This window comes from Sander vitreus, chromosome 17 (genome assembly GCF_031162955.1).
Source record: "Sander vitreus isolate 19-12246 chromosome 17, sanVit1, whole genome shotgun sequence".
NCBI classification, from domain to species: domain Eukaryota; kingdom Metazoa; phylum Chordata; class Actinopteri; order Perciformes; family Percidae; genus Sander; species Sander vitreus.
Window position 1 is genome coordinate 2,107,059 of NC_135871.1, and position 16,349 is coordinate 2,123,407.

General features: G+C 40.4%; 1 protein-coding gene across 1 annotated transcript in view; it reads right to left on the reverse strand.

The window, feature by feature from the left end:
- nt5c2a (5'-nucleotidase, cytosolic IIa) overlaps positions 1-12,249 on the reverse strand; it is a 31,800-nt gene extending 19,551 nt beyond the window's left edge. The window contains exons 1-3 of the mRNA XM_078272980.1: positions 12,129-12,249; positions 9,880-9,986; positions 1,893-1,966 (exon numbers count right to left, since the gene is read on the reverse strand). Of these exons, the coding sequence (XP_078129106.1) occupies positions 1,893-1,966; positions 9,880-9,986; positions 12,129-12,212 (265 nt within the window). The 5' untranslated portion in view covers positions 12,213-12,249. The remainder of the gene's footprint in view (positions 1-1,892; positions 1,967-9,879; positions 9,987-12,128) is intronic.
- Between the last annotated feature and the right edge of the window lie 4,100 nt (positions 12,250-16,349).

Below are 16,349 nucleotides of genomic sequence, written 5' to 3' on the forward strand. Positions count from 1 at the left end.
CTGTTATCTGTTCTTCAGTGAGTATGTTTAAATGCACACCAATATTCCACTATTATTCCAAACAACACAATATTCTGAATCATGTAAACAGCATATTCCGGTTGGATATTCGGAATAAGGCCTTTTCCGAATATAGCATTTTCCGATTAAGACATGGGATATTCCGGTATTAGAAGCATTCTTTGGACGTGTATACAGCGCATTTGGAATATGCGTCTCAATCGGGGGTTTGACCGCCGTTTACGGCCTCTTGCCTGTTTACCGCTTATGGTCAGCTCTGTGCGTTGCTATGGTTGCTGTATACAAACCAACCAGCCAATAGTTTGCCAGGCTGAAGACAAGAGGGAGAAACAAAGCTACTTTTTAATTTATTATCAGAGACTTAGATGTCAACAGGTTTTTGGCTATGAGCCGACCTTTTCAAGAAGCTGGTTGAAGGAATGAAAGAGGGACACCGTGTTCACACGCTCCAACAAAAAAATCTTATTTTGCATGGCTACATGTAAACGGGAATATTCACTTACATTAGCCATGGAAACAGCTTAGTCGGAATATCGTCTTTTTCGGAATTAGGGCAAAAAACTGAAATATGTGCATGTAAACAGTGTCAGTGATACACAAGTTGTTGTCTTGTGTTGCATTATGGTCCTAACCTGTGAGCTTAACATTTACATTTATTTACAAAAAAGAAAAAAAAAACAGAAAAGAAAGAGTTGCAGACAACATGTAACATTAGATTCCTAACAATTGTGAAGCCTTATGAAAAGGTCTACCAGGCCGGATCTGGCCCCAGGGCTGGTAGTTTGAAACCCCTGCTATAAGGAAACCTTTGGGTTTCCTACAGTGCTATGTACAGGGCTTCTGCAGGTTTCACCAAGTCAAATGTAAGACTTTTTAAGACATTTTAAGACCATTATGAATGATATTTAAGACCTTTATCACAACATCAACTAAGCCCTAAATTCTGTTTTTTTCAAGCCCAGTATCGCTAAACTTTCACTCCACATATAGCTCCGTTTTACAATCCAAAAGAGACTCGCGCCAGTAACACGAAAGCTGATTGGCTGCAATATAAGCAGCATGGTGGTCTCATTTGTGGTCGTAATACAGCAAAATGATATTTGTACTAGCGAAAGAAAGAACTACACCACAGAATAAAAAAAATGAGCATTAGAAGTAGCGTTTCATGGACGTAGTAAAATAAAGACCCGTTTAAAATTATTTAAGACCTAGAACACAATACTTCAGTGAATTTAAGACTTTTTAAGGCCTAACGTTTTGATTTTGAAATGTTAGACTTTTTAAGACCCCGCGGAAACCCTGTATGTAGTGCTGCTGGCAAGTTACTAACACCAAATGGATAGAAACACATTAGATGATAGACCGTTTGGTGTTGGTAACATTAAAACGGCTCAGTTTAGTCAGGTTGGTCGGGGGCGATGAAGCCTGGGGGCTGAGAAGCACAGAGCCTGAGAAGAACTCTCAATGAAACAAAGCCCTGCTTACCAAGGTAGGTACGCTTTGGTTGTGGTTTTAGATTGAGGCTCAGTTCCTCACAACAGTGGTTCCAAATTAGAACCAATTCACCACATTGGTTGCAAATTTGGCAAGTACTATTCCAGTTTTTAAGTTTTTTTATTTATACATTTTACTACAATTTTACATGAAAAAAACATTGCCAGCAGAGAGTATGTGAGGACTTAAAGAATCAAATAGGCCTGAAGAGTTGTGATGTACTGTATGTATAGTCTTTTATTCACTAAAGTGTATCAGTGAGACAATCAGTGCCAGGACATTCAGAGTGTACATGCAGCTGGTGTGGGCTCTACCACTACACTTTGACCTTTATGCGTTAATCAAGGCTGATACCACAAGGCTCAGACTGCACTCACCTGCCAGAGTGTAATCCATATCAAAACCAAAACACTTGATCTTCTCCATGGCCAAGCTTCGGTTGACAAACACTCTGAAAGGGGGGGGGAAAAAATGGTCAATAAACGCACGACAGCTGGCAGTTCACATCCCACTGTGTTCCAAATTATATTTTACACAGATTTTCCTAAATAGTCGAGGCAAATGATATTATAAGTCCAATTTCATTGAACAAACCACACAATGAAAACAGTATTTTTTCAAAAATAAAAAACTCCAAATGCACTGTTCCAAATTATTATGCACAACAGAGCTTCAAAACATTTTATGACTTGTAAAGAACTAAAAATGGTTTTTGCTGAATTTGCAGCATGAGGAGGTTTACTGAAATCAAACCCATCTTAACAGGGCCAGTTACATGTTAACATAGGACCCCTTCTTTGATATCACCTTGACAATTCTTGCATCCATTGAACTTGTGAGTTTATGGAGAGTTTCTGCTTGAATGTCTTTCCAGGATGTCAGAATAGCCTCCCAGAGCTGCTGTTTTGATGCGAACTGCCTCCCACTCTCGTAGATCTTATGCTTGAGGATGCTCCAAAGGTTCTCACTAGGGTTGAGGTCAGGGGAGGATGGGGGCCACACCATGAGTTTCTCTCATGCCTATAGCAACCTATGACACAGAGGTATTCTTTGCAGCATGAGATGGTGCATTGTCATGCATGAAGATGATTTTTCTACGGAAGGCACGGTTCTTCTTTTTGTACCATGGAAGAAAGTGGTCAGTCAGAAACTCTACATACTTTGCCGAGGTCATTTTCACACCTTCAGGGACCCTAAAGGGGCCTACCAGCTCTCTCCCCATGATTCCGGCCAAAAACATGATTAATTGGGACATGGTGGCCATCCACCAACCATCCACTACTCCATCCATCTGGTCCAGCCAGGGCTGCACGGCACTCATCAGTAAACGAGACGGTTTGAAAATGAGTCTTCATGTATTTCTGGGCCCAATGCAACCGTTTCTGCTTGTGAGCATTGGTTAGGGGTGGCAGAATAGTAGGTTTATGCACAACTGCAAGCCTCTGGAGGATCCTACACGTTGAGGTTCGCGGGACTCCAGAGGCACCAGCAGCTTCAAATACCTGTTTGCTGCTTTGTCATGGCATTTTAGCAGCTGCTCTCTTAATCTGATGAATGTGTCTGGCAGAAACCTTCCTCATTATGCCTTTATCTGCACGAACCCGTGTGTGCTCTGAATCAGCCACAAATCTCTTCATGTAACTGGCCCTGTTAAGATGTGTTTGATTTCAGTAAATATGACCTCCTCATGCTGCAAATTCAGCAAATGACCATTTTCAGTTCTTAATAACTTATAAAATGCTTTGAAACTCTGTTGTGCATAATAATTTGGAACAGTGCATTTGGAGTTTTTTATTTTTGAAAAAAATACTGTTTTAATTGGGTGGTTTGTTCAATGAAATTGGACTTATAATATCATTGCCTCGACTATTTAGGAAAATCAGTGTAAAATATAATTTGGGTAATAATTTGGAACACAGTGTAAATGCCGCACTGCATAGGCTTCATACAGCACACTTCTAACTTAAAGTGAATAGTAGGCGAGTCAGTCTGGTGGAACATTTAAGAGCTACAGGAGAAAATAAAGAGCAGCATTGACTGAGCAACACTTCCTTGAGGTCAGGTTTTGGTGCATGGCCAACTGTGTTTGAGTAAGACTACTATGAGTCACTTCAATAAAAAACAACACCAACAGACATGCAATCCTACTGGTTATTTATAGTGATCAGTACATGTGAAATAAAAACCTCTTATCCCTGCCAATAGCCTACTGTTACCCTTCAAATGGTGAGCTCACGTGATTTCAGCTGATTATGTTGACAGTAGAGCTGCAACGATTAATTGATTAATCGATTAGTTGACAACTTTCAAATTAATCGCCAACTATTTTGATGATCGATTAGTCGGTTAGAGTAATTTTTTTAAGACAAAAAGTAAAAATTCTTTGAGTCCAGCTGGTTAAATGTGAATATGTTCTGGTTTCTTCTCTCCTCTGTGACAGCAAACTGAATATCTTTTGAGTTGTGGACAAAACAAGACATTTCAGGACGTCATCTTGGGCTTTTTGGGAAACACTGATCCACATTTTTCACCGTTTGACATTTTAGAGACCAAACAACTGATCTATTAATCAACAGATTAATCGACGATGAAAATTATCGTTAGTTGCAGCCCTAGTTGACAGATTGCATTTAAAGCACTACATGTTTAAGTTGTTCACATTGACACGAGTCCAAGGAATTCAACTGTATTATAGTGTCAAATCCCAACAGGAGTTATCTCAGGACACTTTCTAGATAGAGTAGGTCTAGATCACACTCTAATTTACAGAGACCACAATCCCTCCCAAGAGCAAGCATATGGTGTGACAGGGAAGAGGAAAAATGTCGATGCAAGACATTAAACAGAAAATGTCATCAAGGTACCAATTATACATTTTTATTAGCGCAGATTCTCTGTGTCCTCCCACATTCATTGCTGTCTCTGTTATTAGACGATCACCAGAATCGTTCTCATACGTTACCAAATAATATGCTATAAACAGTATAAAATCAACAAAATGATCAGTTAAATATTAAAATATACACTCTGTTGACACTGTATTAGGTAGGGCTGCACGATATGAGGAAAATATGCGAGAACGTTGCTGAATATAGCAATAAAGATAATATTTCCGATAAATTAACAGATACAAAGGTGTACTCAGTTCTGCATTTCTGCTGCTTTCAGTGTTCTGCTTTAGTACAAAGATTTGAAATGAAAGGAAATCATTTCCAACATTTGTATTACACAAACTGAACATTGTATTGAATATAAAAGGCACTTTCTACTGATATGTTCTGTCAACTAACACATAAAATATCTTAGTGCCTTTCGCGATATGTTGCAGCCTTTTGCGATACATATATTGCACCAGTTGATATCGCGATGATACAAAAAAAACAATATATTGTGCATCCCTAATATAAGGTACATCTAACTAAAACTAATGGTCTAATAGAACAGCCCATGTAGTGCATCCTCCTTTTAGAAGCTTCTTATGTCCAGATAGAAAGGTGCTGATTCAACTGTCTGCTCATTTTGGAGGCTGTAGTTTGTATAGCTGTTTAACTGTACTGCTTTGTACTGAGAGGTGTTTCTGATACCCTGTTTGATATAAATAGAATTGAGAATGTTTGACATTGTTTGATAAATGACTTAAAGTGCTCATATTATGCTCATTTTCAGGTTCATAATTGTATTTAGAAGTTGTATCAGAATAGGTTTACATGGTTTAATTTTCAAAAAACACCATATTTTTTGTTGTACTGCACATTGCTGCAGCTCCTCTTTTCACCCTGTGTGTTGAGCTCTCCGTTTTAGCTACAGAGTGAGACCTCTCACTTCCGTTTCCTCCTGTTTCCTATCTTTGTTGGGAGTCGCACATGCTCAGTACCTAGGTAAGGACAGAAGCAGGTCAGAAGCAGAGTATGAGGGCGTGTCCTGACAGTACCTAGGTAAGGACTACTAGCCAGTCAGAAGCAGAGTATGAGGGCGTGTCCTGACAGTACCTAGGTAAGGACTACTAGCCAGTCAGAAGCAGAGTATGAGGGTGTGTCCTGACAGTACCTAGGTAAGGACTACTAGCCAGTCAGAAGCAGAGTATGAGGGCGTGCCCTGACAGTAACTAGGTAAGGACTACTAGCCAGTCAGAAGCAGAGTATGAGGGCGTGCCCTGACAGTAGCTAGGTAAGGACTACTAGCCAGTCAGAAGCAGAGTATGAGGGCGTGCCCTGACAGTACTTAGGTAAGGACTACTAGCCAGTCAGAAGCAGAGTATGAGGGCGTGCCCTGACAGTACCTAGGTAAGGACTACTAGCCAGTCAGAAGCAGAGTATGAGGGCGTGCCCTGACAGTACTTAGGTAAGGACTACTAGCCAGTCAGAAGCAGAGTATGAGGGCGTGCCCTGACAGTACCTAGGTAAGGACTACTAGCCAGTCAGAAGCAGAGTATGAGGGTGTGCCCTGACAGTACCTAGGTAAGGACTACTATGCTATGCTAGCAGCTGTGTTCCAAAGTGTGTTCCAAAGTGACCACGTTTGTCTCTGAAGTAAAGGCTGGACTACAGTAGAGCTGTTTGGAGCAGTTTGTGAACAGTGTTTTCTGTTGGAGATGGTAAATCCTTTTGGGGGGGGGGACTTTGGGCTTTTTCACTTTGTAAACCTATAACATGCACAAAAAAAGATAAATAACACAATACAGGAAAGGGAAAAATGAGCACTTTAAATGATTGATCAATTACTAGATTAGTTATTCAGGGTTTATGCTATAGACAAAGTCTAGTTCTTAAAACATATCCAGCCCTAACCATCTGAGCTTAACTATAATTGTATACATTTTAAGTCTATGAGGCAACCTGCAGACATTTTCCATTCCCTGTTTTCATCTTCATCAGTTTGACTTTTTTTTATAGAATTGCTGCTCAGCAGTGACTCACTGACAGTAAAACTCTCACCGGGGAGGCTCAGAAGAAACAGCCATGTCTGCTCATGCAGAAATACAGATTATAATGTAAACATATAATCTGTGAGTCCGCTCAGACTGCACACTGGCCTTGAGTTTTCTATTTAGAATGGATGAGCGATGAAGTAAGGGATGAAGGTTAAAAGATGCAGGAACAAGGGGAATGCAACAGAAAAATAATCACAATGACCACCAACTGCTGCATCCACATGGAGATACCCAACTCACAATGAGTGTCAGTATGGATGGAGTTCTATGAGAGTTGAATGCAGAATCAGTTCACATCATGGACATCAAAACGGAATTTAGTCAGTAGTCGCAGTTTGTTCCAACAGCAAAAAGGATGGCATACCTCGTTGCAGGATGGTTTTGGGCCAGATCCCTTGGAAAGCTTTGTAATAGAGAATACATGTAGTATTACCACTGAACTCATGGCTGCGGGTATTAGCACTGATGTAATGCTACATGGCTTTGGTTTACTTTCTTTGTCAGCCAATCATCTATATTCTATTGGAACTGCCTCCAGTACCTGCTATCTATAATAAAGTCTCACACGTACAAAAATCAACACATCTGACATTTCAAAGCATTCATTTCTATAGATTTCATGAGACCAGGGCTCCATCATTTCTATCCAATGTTTCTAATATTAATATGATGTTACAGGTCTATGCATCTTCTTAGTTCTCGTTCAGCTTCCCAGGTTCTTTGAACTTGGGAATTCAGGATTGGTCAGTCTGGGAAAAAGTCAACTTTGACGAATGTCTGTTATTATTTTTCAAACAATTAAAACATGAGGAAGGAACTTTCCTGCTTCTGTTCTCCTGTACTTACTATCTTATTTGCACATACACAACAAGCTAGCCTACGCTATGCTGTTCTGTTTGTAAGTACTCAAACAACATGGCATTTGGGATGGAATATAAAAAGGTTTTTATTATATTATTTACAATAAACGTTTTTTTCTTAATGACTACCATTTATTTTCATTAAATATTACTTGTGTCTTTGCTTTTTTGGGGGGGTTGTTTGGGGTCGATATCTACACCAGGACTGCTGCAGTCAGTTCTCCTTTCCTATAAAATACCCCATACGATCCCAATACTTACGTCGATGGAAAATGAATGTACTTCTCGTTTTATTTATTACCTCAGTAAACATTTTCATAATGAGTTTATTGTCTCAATTGGTAGTTTCAAGTCTTCGTCAATACAGCGCGATGTTCATTTAGTTAATTATTATGCGTGCTTTAGGGCGTGGCCACACGCCGACCTGTCAATCAGGACAGAGGCTAAGCAATGCTAACCATGGCACTGTGGACATTAATATACTGTAGACCTGAACTCGTTTTGAACTGTTTGACGCAGAGTCGCAGACACTTATGTGAGGCCTCATTGCACTCAGCAGAGAGTTCCTTTTTAACTGGCGCCCCGCCCCAATAATGTAGCTACACCCCTATTTATAATTTGCAATTATCCAATCTCCAATCTGCCCCAAATGTCACATGCTGGATACGAGCCCAGGCCCGACGACATGCCCCTATTGAATAATAAGCTGTGTTTCATCAGCAGTGCCACTTCCCCTCGTTCACTTCCCCTCAGCCCTTGATATTACGTAACAGGATACCTTGCAGTATAACAATATAAAACTGATTTTCTTTTTAAAGTCTGCACTTTTTTAAAAAGGAGCAGAAACTATCGTGTTTGCTGAACTCTAGTGGTTTAACGTCTCCCCGTGCTGTAGTGATGTACCAGTAAACTCAGGGTGATCACTGTTGGGTGTGGTTACAGTTGCAACGGGGTGTGCTTAACATGCTTTTTTCCATTTCATTCCATTTTCACAGAAGGGCGACAGACTTGAAACATGCACAAGCAGAAAGAAATACTGCTTTTCAGCCTGGTATTAAGTTACTCTTTATGTTTGGCTGGAAATAATATGGATATTTAAACTGTTGGGAGACTCGGTTAGTTTTTAACATGTCTAGATGTGTATGAGATTTCACAAGATTTAAGTGAAGAAAGCGTGTACAACAAATTGTTCTGTTGCACTGGTCTTTAGGTGTACATTTTACCTTGTCATTTTTTAAACTTTTTATAGGGAAAAATTAAACAGACATTCCAGTCAGTGATCCGCAGCCGAAGTTCATCCATTTGATCCAGAGACTGTTGATTGACAAAGAAAATGCTGCATAATGTTGGCCGAAGAGTTAGCTTTAGCCTAACGTTAGGGGAAGAAAGGAAGGCTGTCTTTGTTTGTGGTCTCAACCTGGCCTGCGAGCACTTCGGGTCATCGGTGCCAGGTTGGTAGCCCCAGTCAGTGTTGTAGTACGCATCTGCACATTCTCCATAATGATATAACTGCCCCTCCCCACTTCGCTGCAGGGGTTTTTGACCGGGAATAGAAGTTAGCGGTTGGAAGCAATGGCGCCAAAAACAACAGCAACAACTTGAGCTTTACACCTCTAAGCCCCTGACACACCAACCCGACGGCCGACCGTCGGCAGAAAAGCCAGTCGGACTGATCAGTCGGCTCCCCGAAGTCCAAAAAGAGCCTCGGAACACACCGAAGTGACGCCGACTTGAGCGTACGTTCCTGCGCGTGACGTAATACAAAAAAAAAATGAAAACTGGAAATGACGAATGCGTCACGTGGGTCTGGCTTCTCCAGCTGACCGATAATGGCGGCTTGTTCGAAATACGATCTCGTATTTTACAAAAATAGTTCACTGAAACGTGTTTCTGAAAACATTTGAAGAGAGAAATAGGCCGTGCAGTTGCTGAATCGGTCTTCATTTCAGATCGACAACGGTCAGTTTAAAAGATTTGTCAGGCGTTCGTCACTCATCCCGTTCGCCATTTCCGGGTCATTGAGTCCGACTGCCCGCCCTCCGACCCAGCAAGTCAGTTCGGCCAAAATGAAGGCCGACGGCTCCTCTGACGGACGACGGCACGGAACGCACCGGACAGACTGGAGTCACTGACCTCGCCAGACTGTCAGACAGACGATTATCAGGTTGGTGTCTCAGGGCCTTTTAACCCACTGAGGAGACTACTGTAAAGAGGACCCATTCCTGGATGGGCGAGGAGAGGATTTTCCAAGTTGTTGTGATTTTTACTAGGTCAACCAGAAGAACCGGAAGGTAAAAACCTTCCTCTGACCAGTTTTATGTTGGCAGAGCGCCACCTACTGTACCAGTGGTAGAGTTACAATCGCCTTTCGTCCCATTCTTCCCTGCTGATGTATACAGGGAGAACTGACATAATCCAGTTATTTACTTCATTGGCGGCAAGACCATACCCTGGCTACTGCTGTGCATGTAAAAGCACACACTGGTGTAGCCAATAGCCTTTGTGTCTGGAACAGGATTGGTCTATGTTTAAGACTTCAGGAGCACTGTTTGCTGCAGTCTGACTAACACGTACCTGTGGTGAGCTTCCCGTCGATACTTTTTCATGGCCACGCCGTCCATGTTGGCTGGTAGGTCGGCATAGTTCTGCAGACGGTCACTCCATGAAGTCGTCATCGCAAACTGTAAAAACACACAAAGACACAAGCTGTTCATTTAAGCCAGAACACACTACTGTAGGGCTGTGCAATTAATTAAAAATGTACTTCACTGTTGATTTATTTAACTTTTTTCCCCACTGTTTTTAAGTTCAATAAATGCAACATCTTTCCAGAAGTCAACGAGTAATCGTGATTTCAATATTGACCGAAATAATTGTGATTATATTTTTTTCCATAATCGAGCAGCCCTAGAAAACACACACACACGCCCACACACACACACACACACACACACACACACAGCTTGTGAGACTCTATTCTAAGTTAGTGTGTTAAATAGTGACATTGACTATAGATTGTAGCAGGTCTACTCACAGGGAGTGACCCAATGATATAATATCCTGAGGATTAACAGGATATAATATAATGTATATACACTTTCCCTCTGAACTAAAAAGGTGACCAAAATGTAACTTTACACATTTTAACTGTAGCAAAAAAAAACCAGCACATTCCTTCTGGTCATGCAGCAAACTTTATTAATATTGGAAAAGTATTTTTACTGTTTCTCTAAAGCTTTTGGGAAAAGTTTGGAACCTAACCCTGTACTGATATTGAAAGTTACAAGTCCCTTATCTCTTCACAAAAAGAAGCCTATTGAATATGGGACGGTGATTGCGAAGAAATAGATTTTACGCGTGTGGAAAATGGATTCTGTGGCTACATATGACCTGTGGTTGGGAGATATGTTCAATACAATCTGGACTGTGGTCATAACATCTACATCTTATAACTTATTCCCTGTTATATATTGTTCTTAACAGATATTATTTCATTTTCTTGTTTGTCAAGCAATTCTAATTCTATTATGTTTACATTCTTGTCTTTTCGTAGTCATAGTTAATATTTAATAAGCTAGTGCACTTGTCAATCCCTGCACTGTTCTCTTTTGCACTACCACCATTGCACACAGTCTACCATAGCACCTTTAATGCTTTAAATTTCTGTGAGTGATTTTTATGTATGTGAGATATATGTGTGTTTGTTGTGTTATGGTTGTCTAAGCTACTGGATGCCTACAATTCCCTCAAGATGAATAAAGTATCTATCTATCTATCTAGATACAGGAGATGTGTTTGATAACATATATGAGACCCTGTATTGAGATTCTTTAAAGGGCAGGCTGCGGTCGCTTTATAGTGCCTTACTGTGTATACATATATTGGTGTGTACTTTTTCTCTTTACTCTTGTAGTCTTAGATATCCACTTCTTGTCTTTTTGACAAGACATTTGTTTTGTTATTTCATTTTTGTCCATGGTCTGCTGGTGCAAATTCTTATGTGCTACATTCTGTATATATATTCTTTAAGTAGCAAAAAACTATTAATTGATCCACAGTGGCCATTAAATAAAATACTACATTTTAAGAAGTGTTTGCCTAATAACAAAAGTTAATTGATGCAGTCTTCTTCCACCAAACAGAATGTAAAACTTAGATTTGATGACACTAACGTTAATTATTGGAATATAACGTTACTATAAACCCGTGCTACTAACGGTATGCGTACAGCTTAGTGTCCCAAATTATTTTCCAAAAACTGAGTGTCCCAAATGATGAGGGTCTTATTTGAGACACGTTACCCTAACAGCTGTTAAACAGGTGGTTTAGCAGCTACATAATTAAGGACATTGTATGGGGAATTTGGGACACTAACCTGCACGTATACCGCTACTAACTGACCCTGACGGTTGAACACAGATGTATGTATCAGTCGGTCGTGTTACATACAGGGCCATATTATATCACACACAAGCCAGATTTGTAAACAGAGTTTGGAATAACGTTGATGCTTCCTCCAAACAAGAGGAGACACGTAGAGGCTAGGCTAAAGTTAGCTCGGTGCCCCGTCAACAAGGCAGTGGAACTTGCCAAAGCTAACATTAGCGAGCCAATAACTGACTGGTCCGTTATGTTTCAGCTGGACGGTCAACACTTATACCAGCTAACAAATGAAAACTGCTAAATAATAACAATTGTATGCCACGTTTGAAACAGCACATGAATAGGTAACTGTGGCAGCCGTCTCCATTTGGGTTCAAAAACGGTTTACTGCAGACTGTAAGATTTAAAAACAGTGTCGACAACAAAACAACACTACTTACCACCTTCGTCTTCTTCTTCCTCCTCTTCTTCTTCCTCCTCTTCTTCTTCTTCTTCTTGTGGAGACTTGCAGCCGGGCGGAGCATTATCGCCACCAGCTGTAAAGTTACAGTTACACTTCTGTCTTTGTCATCAGTCCTGTGTTTGTAAGACATGCTCCAAAACTGAATTATCAGCACTACATTTGGAAGATTTTTTAAAGGTCCATGTGTTTAATCCCTTTACGTTCCAATTCGTTCCATAATAACTGTCTTTGGTTTGTCTATTGAGGACAAAAAGGAGGATCATCAGTCTGCATTTGATTGCAGATGTTACAGTGTTACATCTGATGAGATCAAATAGTTCAGTATGTTCCAGTCTTCCCTTCATTTCTACTTTCCTTGGAACCTTTCCTCTCTGACTTTTTTGGATGATTGGATCTAATACAAATGCTTTCTCCCATATTATACTTATTTTCAGGTTCAGTAGGGAATTGAAATTTCCGCGTTCCAAGACAGAAATTTCAACTGGAAGGCCACCTAAAGTTGGATTCCCGACTCGGAAAGTCGGAGAACCTCACAGTGCACCGACCTCAAAATCCAAGATGGCTGCTCAATGCAGTAGCTAGTAAAAGCTGTAAATAAGTACGAGTAGGTACCATGTAATGGAAAAGCGACTTAGGGTTTTCACCAACGTCACGTTCTGGGCGGTAACCTGGATGCGCGGCCATATTGGAGGCACTCTGTGTAAACAACTGAATGGAGTAATGGAGTATTGTGCACTTTGGATACTTTAATACTTTATGTCTAAACAACAGAAAAGCTCATCAAAACGCGTCCAAGATGCAAAGGCATGGAAGGACTTGGACCACAAAAAAGGCGCGATAGTTCGAGAAATTACGGTTTACTGGCGGTGCAGATCTCTACAAATTGGCTCCCTCTTCTTGGATCCATGGTGACCCGGTGAGTCTTCCTTCAGTTGCATATCCCGATATAGTCAACTACCTGGTTTTCTCACCGAGCCCATACACAGCGGAAGACCTTAAATCCTACAAAAGTTTGGAGGCCTATAACCAGATGGTGTGTGGATGGGTGAGGGAGACGCAGTACCAAGTCATCAACGACCGTTGTGTTGTGAAGGCCAAAGTAAGTAATGCAATAACGTCTTTAATCAACCTAACCTTAACTGTATGATATCATTGTGATACTCAAGGTGTAGCCAAGTGACTCTCAATAGTTTTTTTTCATTTCAAAGACTGAACAAGACAGAGTTTTCCCTCGTAGATCCTGGTTGAGCTTTGCCAACTAAGCGCCTCCTTTCCTCTGATAACTTCTGGCATTCCTCTCCCTGGTTTTTAATAACTTTTGGAAGTCGATAATATTCCAAATGTTTTTCTCGGTCTGACCTATTGGTACAACCTAAAACACGGCAATAATTAACCATTTTCCTTGACGCCGTTCGGGATCTACTTCAGTGCCTGTGCTTTGTTGTGATGCGGAGTACCTCCAACATGGCGACTTCTGGTCTGATGACGCGTCGTGAAAAGCCTCTATTGGTGCTTTCAATTTGTACTCGGAAATTGGATACCCTATAGTCATTATTAAAAAGTGAAAATGAATGTATGCAACTTAAATATGTCTGAATCATTCAAAATTGAAATGACAGATAAGGTAGATTATTTGTATTTCAGTTTTACGACGCTATTTAGGGAGTAAAGCTTGATTTATGGTTCTGCGGAGGCTCCACGCAGAGCTTTCGCCGTAGCCTACGTAGGTGGTCTGATGTTTATACTTGTGCATTGGTGTGTGCGTCAACCGGCATGTGTGTGTGTGTGTGTGTGTGTGTGGGGAGTGGGTGATAGAGCGAGAGAGCAAGTGGACGATTAGCTTCGGAGGACGTAGTGACTGGCTGTTTCATGCTTCTGCGTCAACTCCACGCCGTCGCTCCTACGCCGTCGTGACCCTTTCGGAGTTCTGCGTCAGGGTTGCTTTGCATTGCGGTGCATTTCACCGCCATAACGCTCGGGGGATTCGCCTGTGTCTGTGTCGCTCACAGAGATTATAGAGGGCACGTTCTGTCACTTAGGAATGCAGTTTGATTGATGACTGACAGGTCAAGAGGTCACGACCTGTCAACATGTTGATTGATGGTCGACAGGTGTTTCTGATGCAATATCGTTCTATTTACAGTACAGGTCAGAGGCTGGAAATGATGTCTAGAGAAAGGGGTTGTGAGAGGAAATACATAGATGATGGTTTGAATGTATTAAATTAAATATCTTTTATCAGTATTTGATACATTTAAACGCCTCATATAACTGAGAGAACTAGAAATGGTGAATGTTTAAGACACAGCTAACCAATGAGAGAAGGAAGGGAGAGGATTGTTATTGCATTCAATGTCTTTTAGTAATATAGGAATGCAAACACAAAATATTAAAGCTATGAAACTATTTAAGCTGTTATCATTATTATATGAAATGGAACAACTTAATAACTAATAACTTAGCTCAAATCAGGCATTACATTTTGTAAAAAATGTTGATGGTCTGTGCATGCATCGCTCTGGTTCGTATGTCTGGCTCCCAGTGTCCTCTGCCCCTCCTGCATCCTCAGCTCCGTACTCATCTGCTCCAAGTACATTACAATATTACAAAGGAGAAATTATTACACTATGAAAGTATGATTAAGGATGTTAAACCCTATATTTTCAGAACCTGTTTCTGCAGCTCTTTCTGTATGAACTTTAGACTGAGTACTCAGCAAAAGCAGTTGTCTCCTGCGAGCCAGAGGAAGGCGTCTCATTTCTGTGTCAACTGTTGTCTACTGGACCTAAGGTCACGGGTCAACCTCTGCTCTGATGAACATACATAGCCACACACACACACACACACACACACACACACACACACACACACACACACACACAGACACCAGTGGTATGTCAACAGCTGTACATTTATGTCCACATACGTTCTCGCTTAGTAGTTATCTTTAGATTGGATATGTTGTTAGATTAAATGCCCTGTAGGAAAATAATTTCCAGACACAACCAGAACCACTCAAGCTAAAAAGCATCGAGTGTTAAATGCCACATGTCCCACTGTAGCCTTTCATCTCACTATATACACAGTTTGGTTTTATTTGTTAGCCCTGTGTTAACCTTGTTAAGCTGTAAATGTAGCAATTCTTCTCTCACTTTCATAAGGAAAATTGTAGGGTATATATATCCAATTACAAATGCAAAGCACCGCTTATTAAACAAGAACATATATAAAAATATATATGAATGGATTTAAACACCGGTGCAGCCAAACACTATGAACAATCTTCATCTAGACAACACACACTGACACTCAGAACATACTGAAAGTAAAAACACTAGCATCAAACACCAATACAGAAACTAGAAACTTTTAATCTTTACAGTTTGGATAATTTGACTGATTTCACACAAATCAATATTTTCTTTAAAGAAAAAATATTTCACCTTAATTCATTTTATTTTATAACGTACTAGTTTTTAGGTAAACAAGAAGGAACGAAAATGATGTGTTTGCGTCAGTAGATAGATTTTTTGTCTGTAGTAATGTATGTACATACTGGAAAAACGACAACTGATTATTTTGGAGGTGGTGCTTCCAGTTCCGGTGACATGGCAACAGCTTGATTGAGATTGCTTATACCTCTTTGTTTACCCTACATCTAAAGAGGAAAATATGCCTGGCAGCAAAAACTGAGTTATGAACTTTCGCTCCGGAACGCATAAGGAGACTAATAAGTATTAGCCAAAGAAGAAAACGGCAAACAAACAAATTGTGCATTTACAATGTAGCCGAAAAGACTGAAGGGAGTGACATCATGGCATTTCTCCATCAGCTGATTGGAAAAGGAGGTTACATTGGAGGTAGGACTAGAAACATATAGGCTTGGACACTAGGGGAGGGAGCCTAAACAAACGTGGTTACATTGACCCTAATTCTTAGACAAAACAACGCTCACCACAAGATACCACCCAGCAATGGATTGGTGCAGATGGAATTTTTTGGTTAGCCTCTATGTGAGTGTGTGTTTTATATGTGTTAAATGTACTTTTTTTGGGGGGGGGGTTTTTTGTTGCTTTTTAATTTTATAAATCCTACCTGTCATGTTAGCCTGAGGGGTTGCATGAGTACTTTCTTTCTTTTTTTCTTTAAATCAGTTAAATTAATTACATGGAATGTTAAAGGTATAGGACATCCTATC